Source organism: Urocitellus parryii, unplaced genomic scaffold (genome assembly GCF_045843805.1).
Source record: "Urocitellus parryii isolate mUroPar1 unplaced genomic scaffold, mUroPar1.hap1 Scaffold_203, whole genome shotgun sequence".
In the NCBI taxonomy this organism is placed as follows: Eukaryota; Metazoa; Chordata; class Mammalia; order Rodentia; family Sciuridae; genus Urocitellus; species Urocitellus parryii.
Genome location: NW_027552341.1, coordinates 148845 through 166732, shown reverse-complemented (window position 1 = coordinate 166732; position 17888 = coordinate 148845). Strand labels below are relative to the sequence as shown.

The window sequence follows — 17888 nt, the reverse complement described above, 5'->3', positions numbered from 1 at the left end:
ATCCTGTAGAGGCTTAGGAAATGATGACAAGTGATGGAATGTCAGGTCCTCATCAGACTCTCCAGCTCCAGTTCATCCTTGTTTCTGCTGGCTGAAATCCTGTTCATTTGCTCTATTATTTATACTAAATTTGGGGGCTTTTGACCCCCCTTTCAATCCTTATCAGCTGGATTACTCAGTGACATTATTTACCTTGGGGTCAGAAACAACTGTCTGGTGGTCTCCACCCTAATCTTCTCACCTTACCCTCTTATCAGGTGAGGACAGCCTGCCAGGGCCTTCACTCTGTTTATCTGGGTGAGGGGAAGTAACTTGTTTGTGGCTATACTGGAGGGCTCTGTGGGTGTGCCTGGTGAAACTGCGGGTTTCAAACTGGAGTTTTTAAAATGGAGTTGCTTAGGTTAAGGCCTAAGACCATCCAAACAATACCCCAGGTACTCTACCTTTTCCTAGCTATGCCCTGTGAACATTGTGTGCCCTGGGTGGGAGGGTCCTCTGTGTTTAGATGTTTGAACCTACCTGGTGTGTGTGTGTGTGTGTGTGTGTGTGTGTGTGTGTGCGTGTGTATGTGTGTGTGTGTGTGTGTGTGTGTTCAGGGATGCGAAGAAACTCAGCAAGTTTCACATTCATAGAACCCTACACATCTGGATGTACTTTACAACCAACTGCATAATCTATGCTGTAATTCCTCTATGGTCCTTCAGGACCATGGCCATATTCAGTATTTGTTCAGATTCAGGCATGAGCTCACTGCCTTCTGAGACAACTTGCTTTATTCAGCTGATTTACTACACATTATCTTCTCTGATAGTGGGGGCACAGCCCATTGTGGCTGCTGAAGTCTTCCTTGCACTTAACCCATAGAAGGTGAGAGAATCAATCCCCTGACAGACATGGCTGATAGGCCATATGGGTCCTTTCTGAGCACAGTATTCCTCTCTGATGGCTCAGCACCAGCCACCCCAGAACTAGAACAGGGCTAGGGACCACAATGGCTTTGGTGCCAGTAAAAGATCCAGGCAAGAGTGTTCCTTATTGTAAAATTGAAACTTTCAAATACCCAGCTTGAAGTGCTCCTGAGAGCTGCCTTTAAGCTGTCAGGTCTACAAGCCACAGGAAAGAGCATTGCATGCCCTCAAGGCTCATCCTGTGGCCTCAGCTCCTGCCCCACCTCTCTGAGCTCTGGCTTCTTCTTTCTCTACTTCCTAGGATTTGGTGAATGCTCAATAAAATACTGCACATAAAGTGTTAGCACAGGCATTCACTTAACACAGGCTGCACAGGGTAGCTTCTGTAATTGTTATTTTTATTGAGGACAACAAACATCACCTGCACAAGGGTATAAAGCGGGCAGATCAGGAGTACAACTCCAGTTGTGTTGCTTCCTGAGAGAGGTAGGACAAGCCCCAGTACCTAGGAGCCCTGCTTCCCTCAAGGTTAGAGTGGGTAATTGGAGGGTGAAACATCAGCAATCTGAGTCTTCCTTCAGAGCTCTCTGCCTCATTCCTGCAATAGCTCCATTGGTAGATGGCCTCCCAAAGCTGGCAGGCCCATGGGCTGGTGGAGGGGGATGGTTACAAAAATTTGAGAGCTTCTTCCAAGTGCAGAACCCCAGAAAGGATGGAACTCAATAGTGTCCATCAATAGCTCCTTACCCCAAGCAGTAGTACCACATCATGCCGTCACACCTAGTGGTAACTGATGTCCTTCCTCAGAGGTGAAGCATTAATTTCCTTTATGGGTACCAGTTTGATCATGAGGTGGCCCAGAGTCTGAGGATCCTCTACAAGAGATAGAAAAGGCCAGTCCTGGATCATTTGTGACAAGGTTATCAAGGGTCCATTCCAAGAAAAAGAAGGAAGACAACCTCAGAAAGAAACACACACTGTGAGGGGTGCATTGAGAAGGATAGTACAAACTTGGGGAATTTTAATGTGTTTCCTGTGCAAGGAGGTGTGGGTTCCTGCCAGGCACCTACATTCCTGTGGTGTGAGCGATTTAAGAAAATTGGCTCTCAGTCTATAGGGACTCTCACAAGTGTGGTCTTCATCTACTCCTACACTGCAGATTTAAAGAGGATATATTTATTCAAAATCCTTATTTGAAATCCATGTTTGTTGTTGTTACTTTAATCAATCTGTTTTTATGCTAGTTTTCATTTGTATCTCCTACTTATTATGTTGATATTTGAAGTAACAATCATCCAGCCAAAGAGAAAGATAAAGTGAACTAACCAGAACTATAGAAGTCATGACATATTCCTTTGAAAACAAAGGGAGCTCTTAAGAGAAGCCAACATGGCTTTTCTACTAGATACAGGTTGGAGGGAGATAAATATTTGCCAAATGGAAAAAGCATGCTACTGAGGAAAGACAAACTGTTTTTCAGCTTCTCAAAAGCCATGCAAAATAGAAACCAAAACCAACAGGGAATACCTTTAAAGTCTCACTTTTTGGGAGTCCCATAGAGGGTTTGAAATTTAACACAAAATATATCATTATTTTTTAAAGCCTTTATTTTTAGAGATTGTTAACTCTTCCAGTTGATTTTTCAGGTCATGGAGAAAGCTGCTAGTAATTTTAACCCTGCCTAAAGAAAACAGATCATTTCATTTGTGAGCAAACATTCATAGACTTGGACAACAACACTACAATAGCCTATTAATCTTAGAATAACATGTATCCCTTTCAAACTCTGCAAATTTTTAAATAAGAGTGAGAATTCAATTAAAGATAGTTGACTATATTGTAATCAGATGGCATTGTAATCACATGGTATTAACTGGAGCACATAAAAATAAACTTTGTTACTTTAAAGACTTTTGTACACTAACAGAATAATATAATTTAGCTACCCATTCTAAAAATGCTGAATGCTATTAATATTGTATAATATCCTGGAAAGATTACCTCTTTTTTGGAAGAGAGACTAAACATTTTTATAATTGTTTTGCATATAATTTTAGTATTTTTGTCAAAAATTTAGATATTTAATTTAAAAAAAAAAAGAACCAAAACTTTACTTTGTATGGCAATACAGGAAATAGGGTATTGATTTTAAACTTTATGAAGCCACGCAATTAGGTACATTTGTAATACAAGTCAATTAATCTATAAAATGAATTAAGTTTCATCCTGCATGCAGAAGCTACCTGTACATACTATTTCATATTTTCTCTTTTAAGTTGCTTTCAGAAAGGAGATATTCAACCTTGATGAGTGCTACATCTCATAGACTAGTGGAAAAGATGTGAATTGTGTGTTTTGAGTTGGAGGCTGTTCTGGGAAACTCCTGAAAATTCAGTTTAAAACTGCTATGGAAATGCAGACAATTCCAATTGTATGACACTTTTATGAGGGGTTTTTAATAGAGATAATATTGTACTTAGTGACCACACACACCTATGTGCACATAGGAGAAATGTGGAAATTGTAAAGTAATGAAAGTGAATTCTCTAAAGCCTGGTTGAAAACTAATTGTGAAACTTCCAGTGGAAATGCACTGCAATTGCCATTTGATTTTAAATGAACAGCAGTACAAATGGCACATGTGCCTAAAGACTGAGAACTTGCCCACATGATCTGAAATGAACTCATGGATCATAATAGTTCATCTAGGGACTAATTTCAAGGAGCACAGTGATAATTAAAGTACATCATCAATTGAAGCTGCCTGTAGGTACTGTTACAGTACTGCTCTTTCAAGTTATTCTCACAAAGTACATATAAAGTTCTGTTGATTTTTTCATCTAACAATTTGATAGGAATAATTTTAACAGTTTGGCATTATTTTAGTGGGAAATGAGGGTCAGGAAACTGAGATATGAAATCAACAGTTTATTAATTGCACCAGCTGCTCAGAGGGATTATTTCCAAAGCCTGAGCCCTGAGCATAGCAGAGCTTTTACTTCTATACATAAGTTACTCCTTAGAAAAAGAGAAGGGGTATAAAAATACTTATAGAAATGATGGCTGGAAACTTACCAAATTTGATATAAAACAAAGTCATCTTGTTTCAATGTTTCCCCTTTGTAAAAGCGTATGTGGGGGGAAGATGGATATATTGGTGTGTGTGTGGGGGGGGGGGTGATGGGCATAGGTGCGACACATGCAGTTGAGGGGAGAAATAAAAAATGTACATGCACTATGCTATTTTCAATGCTTTATTCACTCAAATATCTCAATATAATTTCACTCTACAGGTTATTTTGTCTTTCAGTATTTAATTTTAGTTGTACTTGGATACAATACCATTATTGTATTTTATTTTTATGTGGTGCTGAGGATTGAACCCAGTACCTCAAACGTGCTAGGTGAGCCCTCTATCACAGAGCGACAACTCTTGCCCTTCTACAGGTTCTTAATAAAGAAAATGACAATCTTTAATTCTGGTCACTGCAATAGAAATAATCAATTCAAAACAAACAATTCCAAGTCAATTCTAAGCACTGTAAACATACTTAATCATGAAACATTTATTACAGACATTCCCTCTGCTTGCTAAGCTTAAGTGCCAGATCTAGAGTCTCAAGTCTTGGGCCTTAAGTCCAGCAGATGCACACTCACTCAGACTATAGTGATCAGGTCAGGAATCCATGGAGGCTTCATCATGGCATGGAGCTGATGAGTGGTTGAGGAGATAGTGATAAGGAGAAGTCCTTATTCTCATCAGGAGCAAGATATGGCTGTGGAGTTGGAGAATAGTGAGGAGGATACAGAAGATCAGGTAGATAATGAAAAGAGTTGGGATGTCAGTTCACGTGTCCTCATCAGGCTCTCCAGGATGGGGGCATCAGTGTGGCTTGATGGAATGTCTCTTCATTTGCTACATCATTTATATTAAATTTTGGGGTTTCTGCTTGCTCTTTCAGTCCCTATCACATATGACTGGGTTTCTTAGTGATGTCTTTCACTCTGGGGTCAGGACATCTGGTCTGGTGGTTTCTGCCCTGATCTCTCACCTGTGACTCTTATCAGACAAAGGCAAATAACAGTGACTTCACTCTGAGTTTTATCAGGGTTGTGGGAAGTGACTTACTTTTTCAGGCCATGCCTCAAGACAATATTAGAGGGCTCTGTAAACTTGTCTGGTAGGGATTCCAATTTTATTTTAACAAAGAGTTTTAAAATGGAGTTGCTTAAGCTAAGGCCATCCTCACACTGTGTGTATAGACATGTTCCCAAAATTTCTCTTAAAGTTTAACTTACACTAATTTTACAAACAAAAATACTAAAAACATACAAAAATGTCTCTTGAGGGTTATTTCAGTTTTTATACTTAAGTTTTGTAAGGTTGTAATAATAATGTATCAATTTGGGGGTTTTTTGGCTAAACCCTCTAGATGAAGAGAATAAAATAAAATTGGAAAAATTTTATTTAAAATTAAGCATAGGAAAATAAGCATAAGAGAAATTTCACTTTTTTGCTGAATTGATCAAGGCAAGAACATACTGTATGGAAGAGTTGAAATTTCAAAGAGAAGAGATCCTGAAAGTAATAATCCCGGAGAAATAAAAATTCCAAAGGTAATAAGAATTTTCAAACGCTATGAAATTGATGGATCTCAGAGACCTACAAGGAAGCAGGTGATGTCTGGTTTCCAGGAGAAAAGAATATTGAATAGATTGAGGTCTTCTCTGACAGGGTGAACAAGTGGAGTTGGAAGGAAGGATCTAGAAGGTCCAGGAGGATGGAGGACATGGTGACTGGAGGGCAGGGCAGAGGTGTGGTACTGACTCTTCTTCTTGTCCTTCCCCAAATGACAGGAGTCCTTTGTGATGAGAGAGCACAGCTCTGTGACATGGGCCTGGGCCCTACTTTCCATTGCTTCAGACATTCAGGACTCATTTGTCCAAGTCACATAGTGCAATTTAGATGATGGAGAATTCTCTCTTTCCTCTAAATAGCATTAATGTCACTTGGCTGAATCCCAGCTTCACCACCTGGGCAATGGATATGATCCTGGCCTTTGCATGTGGACTGGGGATCTTTCTCCTTTTATTGCCCCGCCTCCAAGGTAATCCATCCTTCCCACAACCAAGGGAAAAAGAAAAACTCAGGAAGGTAAGAACTCTCAGGTCACACCCAACAACAACAAAAATGATTCTCTTTTGTCTACTTTCCACTTTTCCAAAATAGGTAGACACACTTCACAAGAGAAATTTCAGGACAGAATAGAGAATCATTCTGGGGTAGGCAGGGCAGGGCATGGAGAGAGAGTGCACTAGGATTTCTCCTATCTGAATGTCTCAGACCATATAGAGAGGTCTGGACTCCTGAGAGTGCTGGGTACCTCTAGAGAAGGACAGGCCCTGAGCACTGCTCCGTCACCTTCTCCTGGTAAGTGTCTCTGGAACAAGGCTTCCCTCTGTATTGGGCTGATGTGGGCCTGAGGGCCTCCATCACAGGCTCTCAGGTCACCTCTGGCCTTAGGAAATAGAACCATGCCTGGCAGCTGAGAAGAGCCTGTGGAAATGAGTACATTTTTAAGCAGAAGATCAGTGACTGACAACATTAATGGTTTAGTTTATTCAGAAAAATCCCCTTTTCTGCTTTCCAAAGAAAAAAAGAAAGTATTTTGCCTCTGTAATAATGTTCTCTGAATAAAAGGGTTTCCACTAGGTAACTGTAAAAGTTCTGCTGTTCAGAAACATGGAATGTCTACAGCTGGTCTAGGAGATCACAGGGAGAACTGGGCCTCAGCCTCTTTTTCTATATTGTCTGTCAGCATGTGAAGGTGAAGAAGGTGCTGTACAAGAACAGGAAAAAGAGTGGAACTCTGAAAGGTAAGGTACCCCAGAGGTGGTTGTTGTCCCCTTTCTCCAAGGGTCCAGATCAGTGCCCCAGAGGATGTTGGTTGCAGAGACCTGAGAGGGAAGATGCTGGAAAGGAAATCATACCAGAGACACTTCTCAGATTCTGTTCTTAGAAGGTGTGGTGGAGGAAAGATGTGTGATGTCCAGTATGGTGGTATTGGTGGCACTAGAGCAGCAGTTCCTAGATATGGAGGTGGGACATTCAGGTACAACTGAGGTCAAGCTGTTTCATTTTGTTAAGGCCAATTTCTCTTTGAGGTAACCAATCCTTTCCCACGATAAGGTGCTTGTGAGGATCATGGAGGTGGATGGAGGTAAAAATACCCTGCAAATGATAAAATGTGGCTCTTCCCAGAGTCTTTATATGACTCTCACTGGTCATTTGGACTTGGACACTGAGGCTTAGCCTCCAGTTTCATCTCTCATGATCTCCCCCAAAGGGGCATTGCACTTAACATCCTGTAAAATCTGGGATCCTCCCTTCTCTACCCAATTCATTTTCCATTTTCAGCTTCAGGCAATCGCCTGAAGAATCTGATGGAGATTCAGAATCTGATTTTACTCCTGCAAAGGTGAGGAACTTTCCAGTTCTCCAGTGTTTTTCCCATAAGGATCTGTTATGTGATCACTAGGGTTCAAGACTGATTTAGTAGTAATACTCCAGGTCATAGTGGAATGTGACTGAAGTCCTGGTGGTAGGAATAGGAAGAGTTTGGTGAAGATAGTGTGTGGGGCAGTCGAGGGTCCATAGGCCATAGGTTTTCACCCCTGCCCAGCTTGGTCCTTCCTGGTCCTGGCTCTAGCTTGTGCCTCTTGTCTCCTGCAGTCTCCTAGGGAAGCTGTGGGACAAGGACAGTTCTCCTCTACTGGTATTTGAAGATACTGCAGGTGAGGTGTTCATGCAAGAGCCTACTGAAGTTCAAAAGCTACCTCATCAACATTTGGAAGATCCTTCTACCATCTTATCCCCATTGGGTTCTCTAGCTCCTCTGACAAAACACACTCTGCCTCTGGCCTCATCCTTATCAGAAGAACATGAACACAAGTCTGACTTCAATAGAATCTCACTGGACATTGTTTCACAGAGCTCCCTTGTAGGTCACTCATACTGGGCATCCCTGATCACAGCCATCTCAGGCCTAGACTGCATAAGCTATTCAATTTCATTCCTCTCCTGGTGGTGGGAAACTGCAAAGCTCTTATTCTTCTCTACCTGGGTAAACAAATCCAAGCAAGAACATCTTTTCCACCATCCTTCAGATGTCACACTCTGGGTAGACCCCACACGTTGGCAGGTAGAGTCTGGAGGCCTCTCTTTCATCAACTCTGATGTACAGATGCTGCTGGAAATGCTAATCACCAAAAGAGTGGAACTAAAAGTATGGAAGAAAAATTCTAAAAATGGGTCCTCTTTCAAACAAATGAGTCCAGATTACACCCTGTATTCTCTGGGAAACATGTTGGAGTCACTGGGTAGCAAGAGAGACACCACTGCACAAACTTTCTGGAACACAAAAGAAAAACAAGAGAAGCTTCATGATTCTCAGAATTTCTTTTACAACAAGGTCTTGGGGGGGCCTTTAGAGAAAAAATACAGCCAGCTGTTCTGGGGCCTGCCCTCTCTGCACAGTGAGTCCCTGGTGGCTACCGCCTGGGTCTCTAAGAGGTCCTCTACTGCACAGTGTAAACATGTAGCATTCAACAAAGTCTCAGAATCTCTCTCAGTACAATATCAGGATGAAGAACCTCCACAGCTTTCCCAGGAGGAGCCCTTGGCCCAGGAAGAGGCCCAATCCCAACTTTTGACGCAAAACTTGTCTCCATCTGTGGCTCTGGGTCAGACTCTGGCTAGCACTTCATACACTTTTCCAAACTTACCACCTTCTTCATCCCAGATTAAGTCTGGCACAACTAGCAATAACTCTGAAAAGGAGACACAGTCTTTCCTCCCAACTGAAGATCAACATTCAGAATGTCCCCTGCAGAACCGAAGGAAATGGAAGAAGGTCTTATTCTCTGAGATCAAAAAGACTCTGGAAGTCATTAACCAGCCAGCTCTCAACCTTCCCCAGAGAAGCGGGGCCTCACAAATTTCCAACTCTGTCTGCATAGTTGATGGGGATTCTGCCAACCAGGAGCTAGAGAACAGACTCGAGCAACATATTCAAGGGGAGTTAATCAGTGATCAACCACAGCTAGACATTCATTGTAGATTTCTAGCATCTCAGGAACAAATGCATCCTCAGGATAAATTTCCAGGGAAAAGTCAGTGCCAGAAAAATGACAAGCCTGGCTCCTCACAGCCTAGCCAGTCAGCACTTACTGATAATGATCTGCAGAAGATGGAGCAGCCCAGCCAGTCAGCACTTGCTAGTAATGATTTGCAGAAGATGGAGACTAAGCACTCTGAAAGACTCTCTACAATGGGCTCTATAACATTCAAACTAGATTTCCCAAACAAGGGTCTAGAACCAGAACTCCAGAAGCAGCCAGTAGATTTATCCTGGAGCTCAGGAAGCACCTCAGGGAAGGCTCAGAATGATAATAAGGAGGTTTCAGAAAGTTATTTGAGGAGGACTAGGAAGGATATTTCACAAAGTGACTTATCTATAGGCCTAGAAAAGACAATTGTGGAAAAATTCCTGCAAGATCATCTGAGCAGAAAGTTAGTGCAGATCAAGAAAGGCATGATCCCAGTGTGTGTGCGTGGATCCTGGCTTGCTGCCAACTATGCTCTTCCAAAGTACACAAAACCCATCTATCTAGCCTCCTCCAAGTACCAGCAATCCTATGTAAACACTGTTAAGCAGCTTTCTTTCCTTGACCCCGGAACTCACCTGAAGCTAGAAACAGATATTATGAGGTCTCGGGTGAGGCACAGGTGGAATCCATCACTCCAGGCTCTTGATACCATTAATTGCAATTTAGATGAGGCTCAAACCTCACCCCTTCCACAGCCTGCTATTTCCTCCTCAGCCTCCAGTGACTACAGAGCCATTTCCATTGCCAAAATTGGCAGTCTCCTGGAAGAACTTCCTCAGAAAGGTGTGGGAAAGAGGATAATAAGAAAAATTTCATTTCCCACTTTACAGAATCCTCTTCCTGCACCCTCACTTTCAGAGGTACAGAGTACCATGCAAGAAACCCCACTGGGTGGCAGTCAGAGGACCTCAGATGCCTGTATGCCTTCTGGAACCTATAGCCATCTGCACATAAACCAACAGAGTAGAGTTATAAGGGGGATTGGAAAAGCTAGCCTGGAGCCCAATCCAAGCCTGGATATGACCAGGATTGAGACACAGAAAGAGACTAAGGATGTGGCCTCAGAAGACCCATGTTCTGGTATGACAATGCTGGAAATTAAAGTAGGGACCCAATCATCAACAGCTGGAAAGACCAAGGAGACAGATGTGGAGAAGAAATCATGCGAATGGGAAGTGACCGTGGGAGCCTCTGTGATGGCAAACTCTCAAACCATCAATGTGAATGTGAAGAACATAGGGTCTCTTGGAAACATGAATAGCCCCTCTCCTTCTAGAATTTCTATTTCACAAGATCCAGGAGACCAAATCCTGAAAGAAAATATAGGTAATGTTGTTCAGCTCAAAGTGGAGTTTGAGTCAGAGGAGCAAGAGACAGAGGAGCAACCCCAAGACATGGTCACTGGAGTGCTGCAAGATTGCCACACTAATGAGCTCTCCACCACAGATATTTTACCATCTCAAGTGTCCCTGTCCAATTCCAAGAGCTTTTTCACGATTCACAAGTCAATTTCCCAAGCTCTATGTGATGATGAAATGAAGGCAGAGAGCAGCCAGGAGCAGGAGGAATCCAAAGTCACAAATGTTGAGGTTCCTGGAAAGGAAGACACTGAAAAGATTTGTATAAATGAAAGCCAAGAGAGCTTTGGGAGGTCCAGACCAAAAGAGGAGGAAGAAATTTCCCAAGACTGTGGGTTGAGTCCTTCTGACAAAGTCCAGGAAATAAATACTACTTTAAGCAAGTCCTTCCTTTGCCTTCCAGAAAAGGGACAGAATCCTCCAGTAAGCTATGGTGATATCAAAATGAAGGACTTTATGGAGTCTTTTAACAATCATCAAAAAGGAAAAGGGAAGGAAAATTCCCTGAATAAAGTCAACCTCCTGACAGCTACCACCCATACCCAGAAATTAGCCAAAAGACAAATATCCAAAGACAGTGTAGTGGTTGAACCCCAGGCCCTCATAACAGTTGTAGGACAGATCCTGATGGATAAGCTGGGACTTCAACGTAGAAGTGGTCCAACAGAGGTATATGGGCATAAAGAACAACTCCCGACCCTATTGGGTAGGCAATTCTGTCAACCCGGGGGCTCTTTCTACCGAGATAAAAGACAAATGTTTAGAGAGATTGCCTCTCGTCCCCAAGCCAGCCCCAATGTCCACAGCCCCAAGAACAAGTGGATCAGAGACAATAATTGGAGCTTCAAGTCTAGGAATGTTGAGCCTCAAGCCACCGGCTTCCAGCTAAGGTCAATTGGGGTGAGCACTTTGAGCCACCTTCACCATTACCCAACATGTTTTTTTCAAAATGGTGATGTTCATGGTCAACCAGGTCTTGTTTACCATGAGTTTCCTGGTGAAAAACCTTTCAGGAAATATTGAATTCACAGAGGGGGGAAAACGTTTTGTCATCATTCGAACCCATTTTTAAGGACGAATGTCTTCTTCCCTTTTGGGATTTCAATTGCTTCCCAATAAATTTTTTTCCTTTTCTCATCAGATATATTGATTTTTGTCAGTGTCCTCCTGTGGGGTATGAAGGGGGTTGGTGTCTGCTCTTCCTCAGAGTGGCTTCTAGAAGGGACAGGACATTCAGAGGAACCACCCTCATCTCAAATTATCTCATTGTACCTGAAGGATTCCTCATTCAGTCATCACAGAAACAAACAAGAGAATGCCTTGAGCCTTCTCAGGATGAGGCAATCCTGTGAAGACCCCACTCCACAGTCTGCCTCCATCAGTCTTTTCCTTGCTTTCCTTCTCTCTGGAACTTTATACAGCTTTGGGGTATGGGTGTATAAAAGTGACAGATTCTAGTAACTTCACATATTATAAAGTAGGCATGGGAATGTTGGGGGGAAATTAGTGTGTTGGTCTTAAAGTCAGGAAAACCTTGCTCCTTAGATTTTCTAGTGAGAAAAGAAGTGTGTTTGATGGGGAAGCCCCTTCTCTCCCTGATAGTGTTTGGAATGTAGATGGGACCTGTCAATCCCTCTTAGCTCAGCCTTAATTACATAGCAGTGTCACTCAACTCCATATCTGCTTCCACCATTTTCTATAGCAGCAGCCAAGATAGAACTTACAGCTCTGCATCTAGGTGGGGCCACAAAGTGCTGCTGAGTGCTGCATGCCCCCTGCCCATGGTCACCTGTCTTCTCCTCTAGAAGGGACTGTGCATACACTAAAAAACTGATGGTAGTACATGGTAGATCTAAAGTGGAATGTGTAGAAGAATTGATGTTTAGAGCCAAGATAGGAAGAACAGTGGAACTGGATGCCATATAGAGTGCCATGGACAAGAAGCCACTGCCTTCCCATGCTAACTGCCAGACTAGCATGAGGAGACCAGATGGGCTGAGGTTTTTCACTGGTTCAGCCTGGACCAATACCAAGGTCAGTCTGTTGTGGTTTCCCAGACTGCAGGACTGGAGAAAGATCTTTAGCTCTAACACACACTAGAGAGAAAGCAAAAGACTTCAAGCAAGGAAGGTTAAATTCCTAAGAGAAAATTTAGTAAGTCTGCTTCTGTCAATCTTTGCCTCTTAAATTCCAGAACAGATGACCTGACATTTGGTGGAGTATCCAGGACTAGGGAACTCTGGCTGAGACTCAGTCTAGGGACCTTGACACATGCACATGGCCTTAGCACTGCTTCCATGGACAAATTGGGTATCTAAAAGGGTCAAGGACCTGGCATAGGGTTTCAAAGCAGTTTTCTCCAGGATTCTAGAATTTGCTTGTCCAAAGACAAATGGGTGAAGAGATGATTTGACAGAATTTGTATATACAAATGAAAATGACCTGTCCAAAATGTGGGAGTTGACTAGACTGGAAGGCGATAAATATTGGTTTCTGCTGGGCCTCAATCTTCTTCTAGGAGAGGTTTCCTCTTTCAGGGGTCATCCACACAGAAAACCATGATGGCTGTAAAATAGTGAGAGGAGTTATCATTTCCCTGGGCCATTCCATACTATTCCACATGCCTATGTGTGGTGGGCAATGGGCTTCACCATAGTGGTCTTAATTATTCCATGGTGGAAATGCCTGTGCCAGGAAGTGCCACCAAGGAAAAGAATACACTCATAGGTCCAGTCTCCACACCTGTCAGGATTCTGAATGTGGGACTAGGAGGTAAGTTGGGGTATGGATTGCAAAGTTCTCTGCTGAACCAGGCCCTGTGTCTCCTGAAAGGATGAGTAGTACAGAGGGCCACGTTGATAAACCAGCCTGAAACAGCAAAGATCAAATCCTGTGACTACTGGTGGTGCTGCTCTATAAAGGGCAGTAAGGTCAGTGAGAGGGAGACCCCACAAAGACCCCCTGGAGACCTCAGCACAGATCCACACTGAGACCTCCAGAGACTCCACAATATCTTCAGAGATTCCCACAGGGACCTCCATAGATACTGTCACTGAAACCAACAGAGAGGTCCCAAAAGAAGCCCCCCAAATCCCTCCAACTAAGAGATATTTATAGACTACAAATGAGATCCTCAAAGAGATTTCCAACACAGACCCACATCAAGAACAATTTCTCAAAGACATTTGGAGAGAAACCTCAGACAGAGACAACACACTGAGAAGACAGACCTCCCACAGAGAACTCATATTCATTCGTAGGAGCCTGTGCAGCCACACAAGAACAGGTCTTTTGCAGTGCACCTTACCAAAGTGGAAATACAGGAAGGAGATCTTCAGCTGAATCTAGCTCCTTGGAATGCCCACATATTTGTGTATTTGAATAATGTCATTTTTCTTCTAAAAAAGCGTTACAGTTTCCACATGCAAATCTGTAAAATCCTTTCCTAAAGATCTGTAAATTCTTTCCTAGTTTTTCATTAGCTTGAGTACTGACCCCAAATTTAAGCAATCACAAACTTCAAAAATGAGTAAACTTCTGCCAATATCTCATCACAGATAACGAAATATTTTGGGGTGATGGGAATGGAACTCAGTAGGATTGTCTATGGAGGTCTTGTAGGTCTCTGGAGGTCTCAGCATGAGGGATTTGTGAAGTCTCTGGAAGTCTCAGTGTTTATCTTTGTTGGTGGCTCTGTGGAGGTCTCTGATGGGGACTCTGGAAGGTGTCTCTGTCACTGGCCTGATTGTCTTTCCTGGACAAGTGCACCAGAATTTACAGTCAGATGGAAACTTCTCATATTATGCAAATGTCCTACCACTGAGCTATACCCAAATTCCTGATGAGATAAATGTTTTATTTTGTATAACTTTAGTAATCAACCATCAAAATGGCATAGAGGACTGCATTTTTGTTTTATTGGGGACAAGACCTGAACTCAAAATTACTGAGTTTTTAGGTTGGAAATATGATGAAGTGGATGCTCAGTAAAAGCACTTGGGAGCAAGATGAACCAGCAGACATAAAAACTGACTCACTCTAATTTACTTTCACCTGCACAAAGGATTGTGGTGGAAAGGATGGATTATCCTGGAGGCAGGGCAATAAAAGGAGAATGAGCTCCAATCCACATGCAAAGGCAAGCATGATATCCATTGCCCAGGTGATGAAGCTGGGGTTCAGCCATGCGGGATTAACACTATTTAGAGGAAAGAGAGGATTCTCCATCATCTAAATTGCACTATGTCACTTGGACAAATGAGTCCTGAAAGTCTCTTCAGCAATGGAGAGTAGGGCCCAGGACTATGTCACAGAGCTGTGCCCTCTCACCACAAAGGAATCCTGTCATTCAGGGAAGGACAAGAAGAGGAATCAGCACCACACCTCTGCCCTGCCCTCCAGCCAACATGTCCTCCACCCTTCCTGGGCCTTCTAGATCTTTTCTTCAAACTCCACTTACTCACCCTGTCAGAGAAGACTTCAGTCTATTCAATATTCTTTTCTCTTGGAACACAGACATCACATGCTTCCTTGTGGCTCTTTGAGCTCCATCAATTTCAAAGTGTTTGAAAATTCTTATTATCTCTGCAATTTTTATTTCTCCGGGATTATTACTTTCAGGATCTCTTCTCTTTGAAATTTCAATTCTTCTATACAATATGTTCTTGCCTTGATCAATTCAGCATAGAAATGAAATTTCTCTAATGCTTATTTACTTATGCTAATTTTAAATAAAAGCTTTCCAATTTTACTTTACATTTATAATTATCTATTCACAGCACAATTTTTATGACTCTTTATATAAAATATGTTAATACCAAATTATGCCATTATACATGAACTCTCTCATTATTTTTTGCATTACAATACTTAATACACTTTTATACCACAATTTATCATATGCCTATTTGTATATAAGGTATGTTGGCACCAAATTCACATCTTCATACATATATTTTTTGTAATAATGACCATCTCCTTCCACCATCCTTGCTATTCCCCTTCTCCCTCCCTTTCGCTCCCACCCCTATTCCCTATCTAGAGGTAATCTTCCTCCCATACTCTCCACTGGCTCTAGGCTCAGCGATTCCTTTGACACAGAATGTACAACTTAAAAAAAATTCTAAAGGAAGGCTTTGAAATGGAAGAAACAGTTCATTTTTTATGGGCCAGAATATATGTGCCTTGACCAGGCAAACTTCATTTTACCCTGACATTCCATTTCACATAAGAAATGTTTCTCCCATAAGAAAATCCACCTCAGCCACCCTGATCTTGCTTATTAGCATACTCTGCTTAGTAATGCACAGCCTTGGAAAATATTTCTGTTAGTCTTATATAATGCAATTGTTCTCTTTTTAGTTCTCATTTGTTTTCCACTGTTCCCTGACTGCGCTGGGTCATTCTGACCCACTCCCTTCATTGCTATGGTTTTGACTCACTGGTGGCTTTTTTTCACTATAAGACTGTACCCTACCTTCTACAAGGGGCCAAAGGTTGCTACAAGGTCTTCTACAAGGAGATGACTTTCCTAATGTCCTTCTGACCCACTAGTGAATACAGGTTCCATATCTTGCTCCAAGACTTACCCGCTGATTTATTTCAAACATGCCACAACACATTCTTAGATTTGAGAACACTGGATTTATTTGTAAAAGGGTGTATGAGGGTGGGGGATTATATTTGGGGATTTCTGTGTGTGTGTGTTTATGTGTGCATGTGTGTGTCGTGATGGGCAAAGGTGCGACATAGGCAGTTGAGGGAAGAAAGAATATACATGAGTTAGTGCAATTTTCAATGCTTTATTCACTCAAATCATTCAATACAACTTCACGCTATAGGTTCTCTTTTTTTTCCAATATTTTGTTTTAGTTGTAGTTGGACACAATACCTTTATTTTTTGTGTGGTGCTTAGGATTGAACCCAGGGCCTTACATGTGCTAGGCAAGTACTCTACTACTGAACAACAACTCCAGCTGTTCTTAATCCATAATGATGGGCACTGCAATAGACATAATCAATTCAAAACAAACAATTCTAGTTCAATTCTAAGCACTTCATACATACTTAATCATGACAGACATTCCCTCTGCTTGGTAAGCTCAAGTGCCAGATCTAGAGTCTCAGGTCCTGGTCCTTAAGTCCAGCAGATGCACACTCACTCAAACTCCACAGTGATCAGGTCAGGAATATATGGAGGCTTCTCATTGGATGGAGCTGAAGGCTAGTTGAGGAGAGGGTCATAAGGAGAAGCTGCTGTTCTCATCTAGGGTCAAGATGTGGCTGTAGAGTTGCAGAGAGGTAAGGATGATGCAGAAGATCAGGTAGATGATGAGAAGAGTTGGGATGTCAGTCCACATGTCAACATCAGACTCTCCAGCACGTAGGCATCAGTGTCATTTGGCTAAATATCTGTTCATTTGCTACATCATTTATACTAAATTTTGGGGTTTCTGCTTGCCCTTTCAGTCTCTATAAGCTGTTACTGGGTTTCTTAGTGATGTCTTTCATTTTAGGGTTAGGACATTCTAGGGTCTGGTGGTTTCTGCCACAATCTCTCACCTCTGATTTTTATCAGGGTAAAGGCAAATGACAGTGACTTCACTCTTGAGTTTTATCAGGGTTGTGGAAAATGACTTATTTTATTAGACTCTGCCTGATGACAATATTAGAGGGCTCTGAAGGTTTGTCTGGTGGGAATTCCAGTTTTATTTTAAAATGGAGTTGCTTAGGCAACCTCTTCTACCTGTACTTAGTAAAATGGATGTTGTTTAATCCTGAAGTGTCTCAAAATTTTTGTATTAGCTTTTTCATTAATTTCTAGTTTGAGTTCAACATTAACTGTAAATCCACTTGTATTTTAAAATTTCTTTCAAAATTGTTGTGGTACATTTTGTGACCTAGAATATGGCCCATCTTGGTAAATTCACCATGGATTTTTGCAAAACTGTGTATTCTATTGTTGGGTGGACTGTTTCATATAAAGTAGTGTTGGTTGACTACTATTCAGCTCTTATACAACCTAGCTTATTTTTCTGACTACTAGCTTGATAAAATGGGATATTGAAGACATGAACTGAATTGGAGGCTAATCTATTTCTACCACCAGTTTGTGCTTCTTATATTTATAGGTCATGTTGTCCAGTATGTAGACATTTAAGCATGCCACGTATCTTTCTTGTCGATTGGTCCTTTTATCTTGAGTAGTTAATTCTTCTCTTATGTGTACATTAACACTAACAAAAGGCAAACCTATTTGTTAAGAAGTTTAAGTTGGGGGGCTGGGGATGTGGCTCAAGCGGTAGCGCGCTCGCCTGGCATGCATGTGGCCCAGGTTCGATCCTCAGCACCACATACAAACAAAGATGTTGTGTCGAGATCCAACATGGCGGTGAGTGGAGAGGCAGCGTTTTCAATACCTCCCCAGTGATGGGATCATAAAGACGCCTAGATA

At 42.0% G+C, this 17888-nt stretch overlaps 1 protein-coding gene across 1 annotated transcript; it reads left to right on the top strand.

Moving 5' to 3' along the window:
* Nucleotides 1–5949: 5949 nt before the first annotated feature.
* Nucleotides 5950–16821, top strand: Spata31e1 (SPATA31 subfamily E member 1). Its single transcript, XM_077794512.1, has 5 exons — nt 5950–6063; nt 6728–6785; nt 7327–7387; nt 7642–11335; nt 16705–16821. Exons 1-5 carry the CDS (start codon nt 5950–5952, stop codon nt 16819–16821), a joined length of 4044 nt encoding a protein of 1347 aa, XP_077650638.1.
* Nucleotides 16822–17888: the final 1067 nt, after the last annotated feature.

Bases quoted from the DNA above. Each gene is read 5' to 3' on its own strand.
- Spata31e1 (XM_077794512.1), top strand. From the start codon at position 5,950: ATGGATATGATCCTGGCCTTTGCATGTGGACTGGGGATCTTTCTCCTT. The intron at 6,786-7,326 runs GTAAGGTACCCC...TTCCATTTTCAG, and splicing joins AAAGAGTGGAACTCTGAAAG to CTTCAGGCAATCGCCTGAAG. The intron at 11,336-16,704 runs GTGAGCACTTTG...GTTCTCATCTAG, and splicing joins TCCAGCTAAGGTCAATTGGG to GGTCAAGATGTGGCTGTAGA.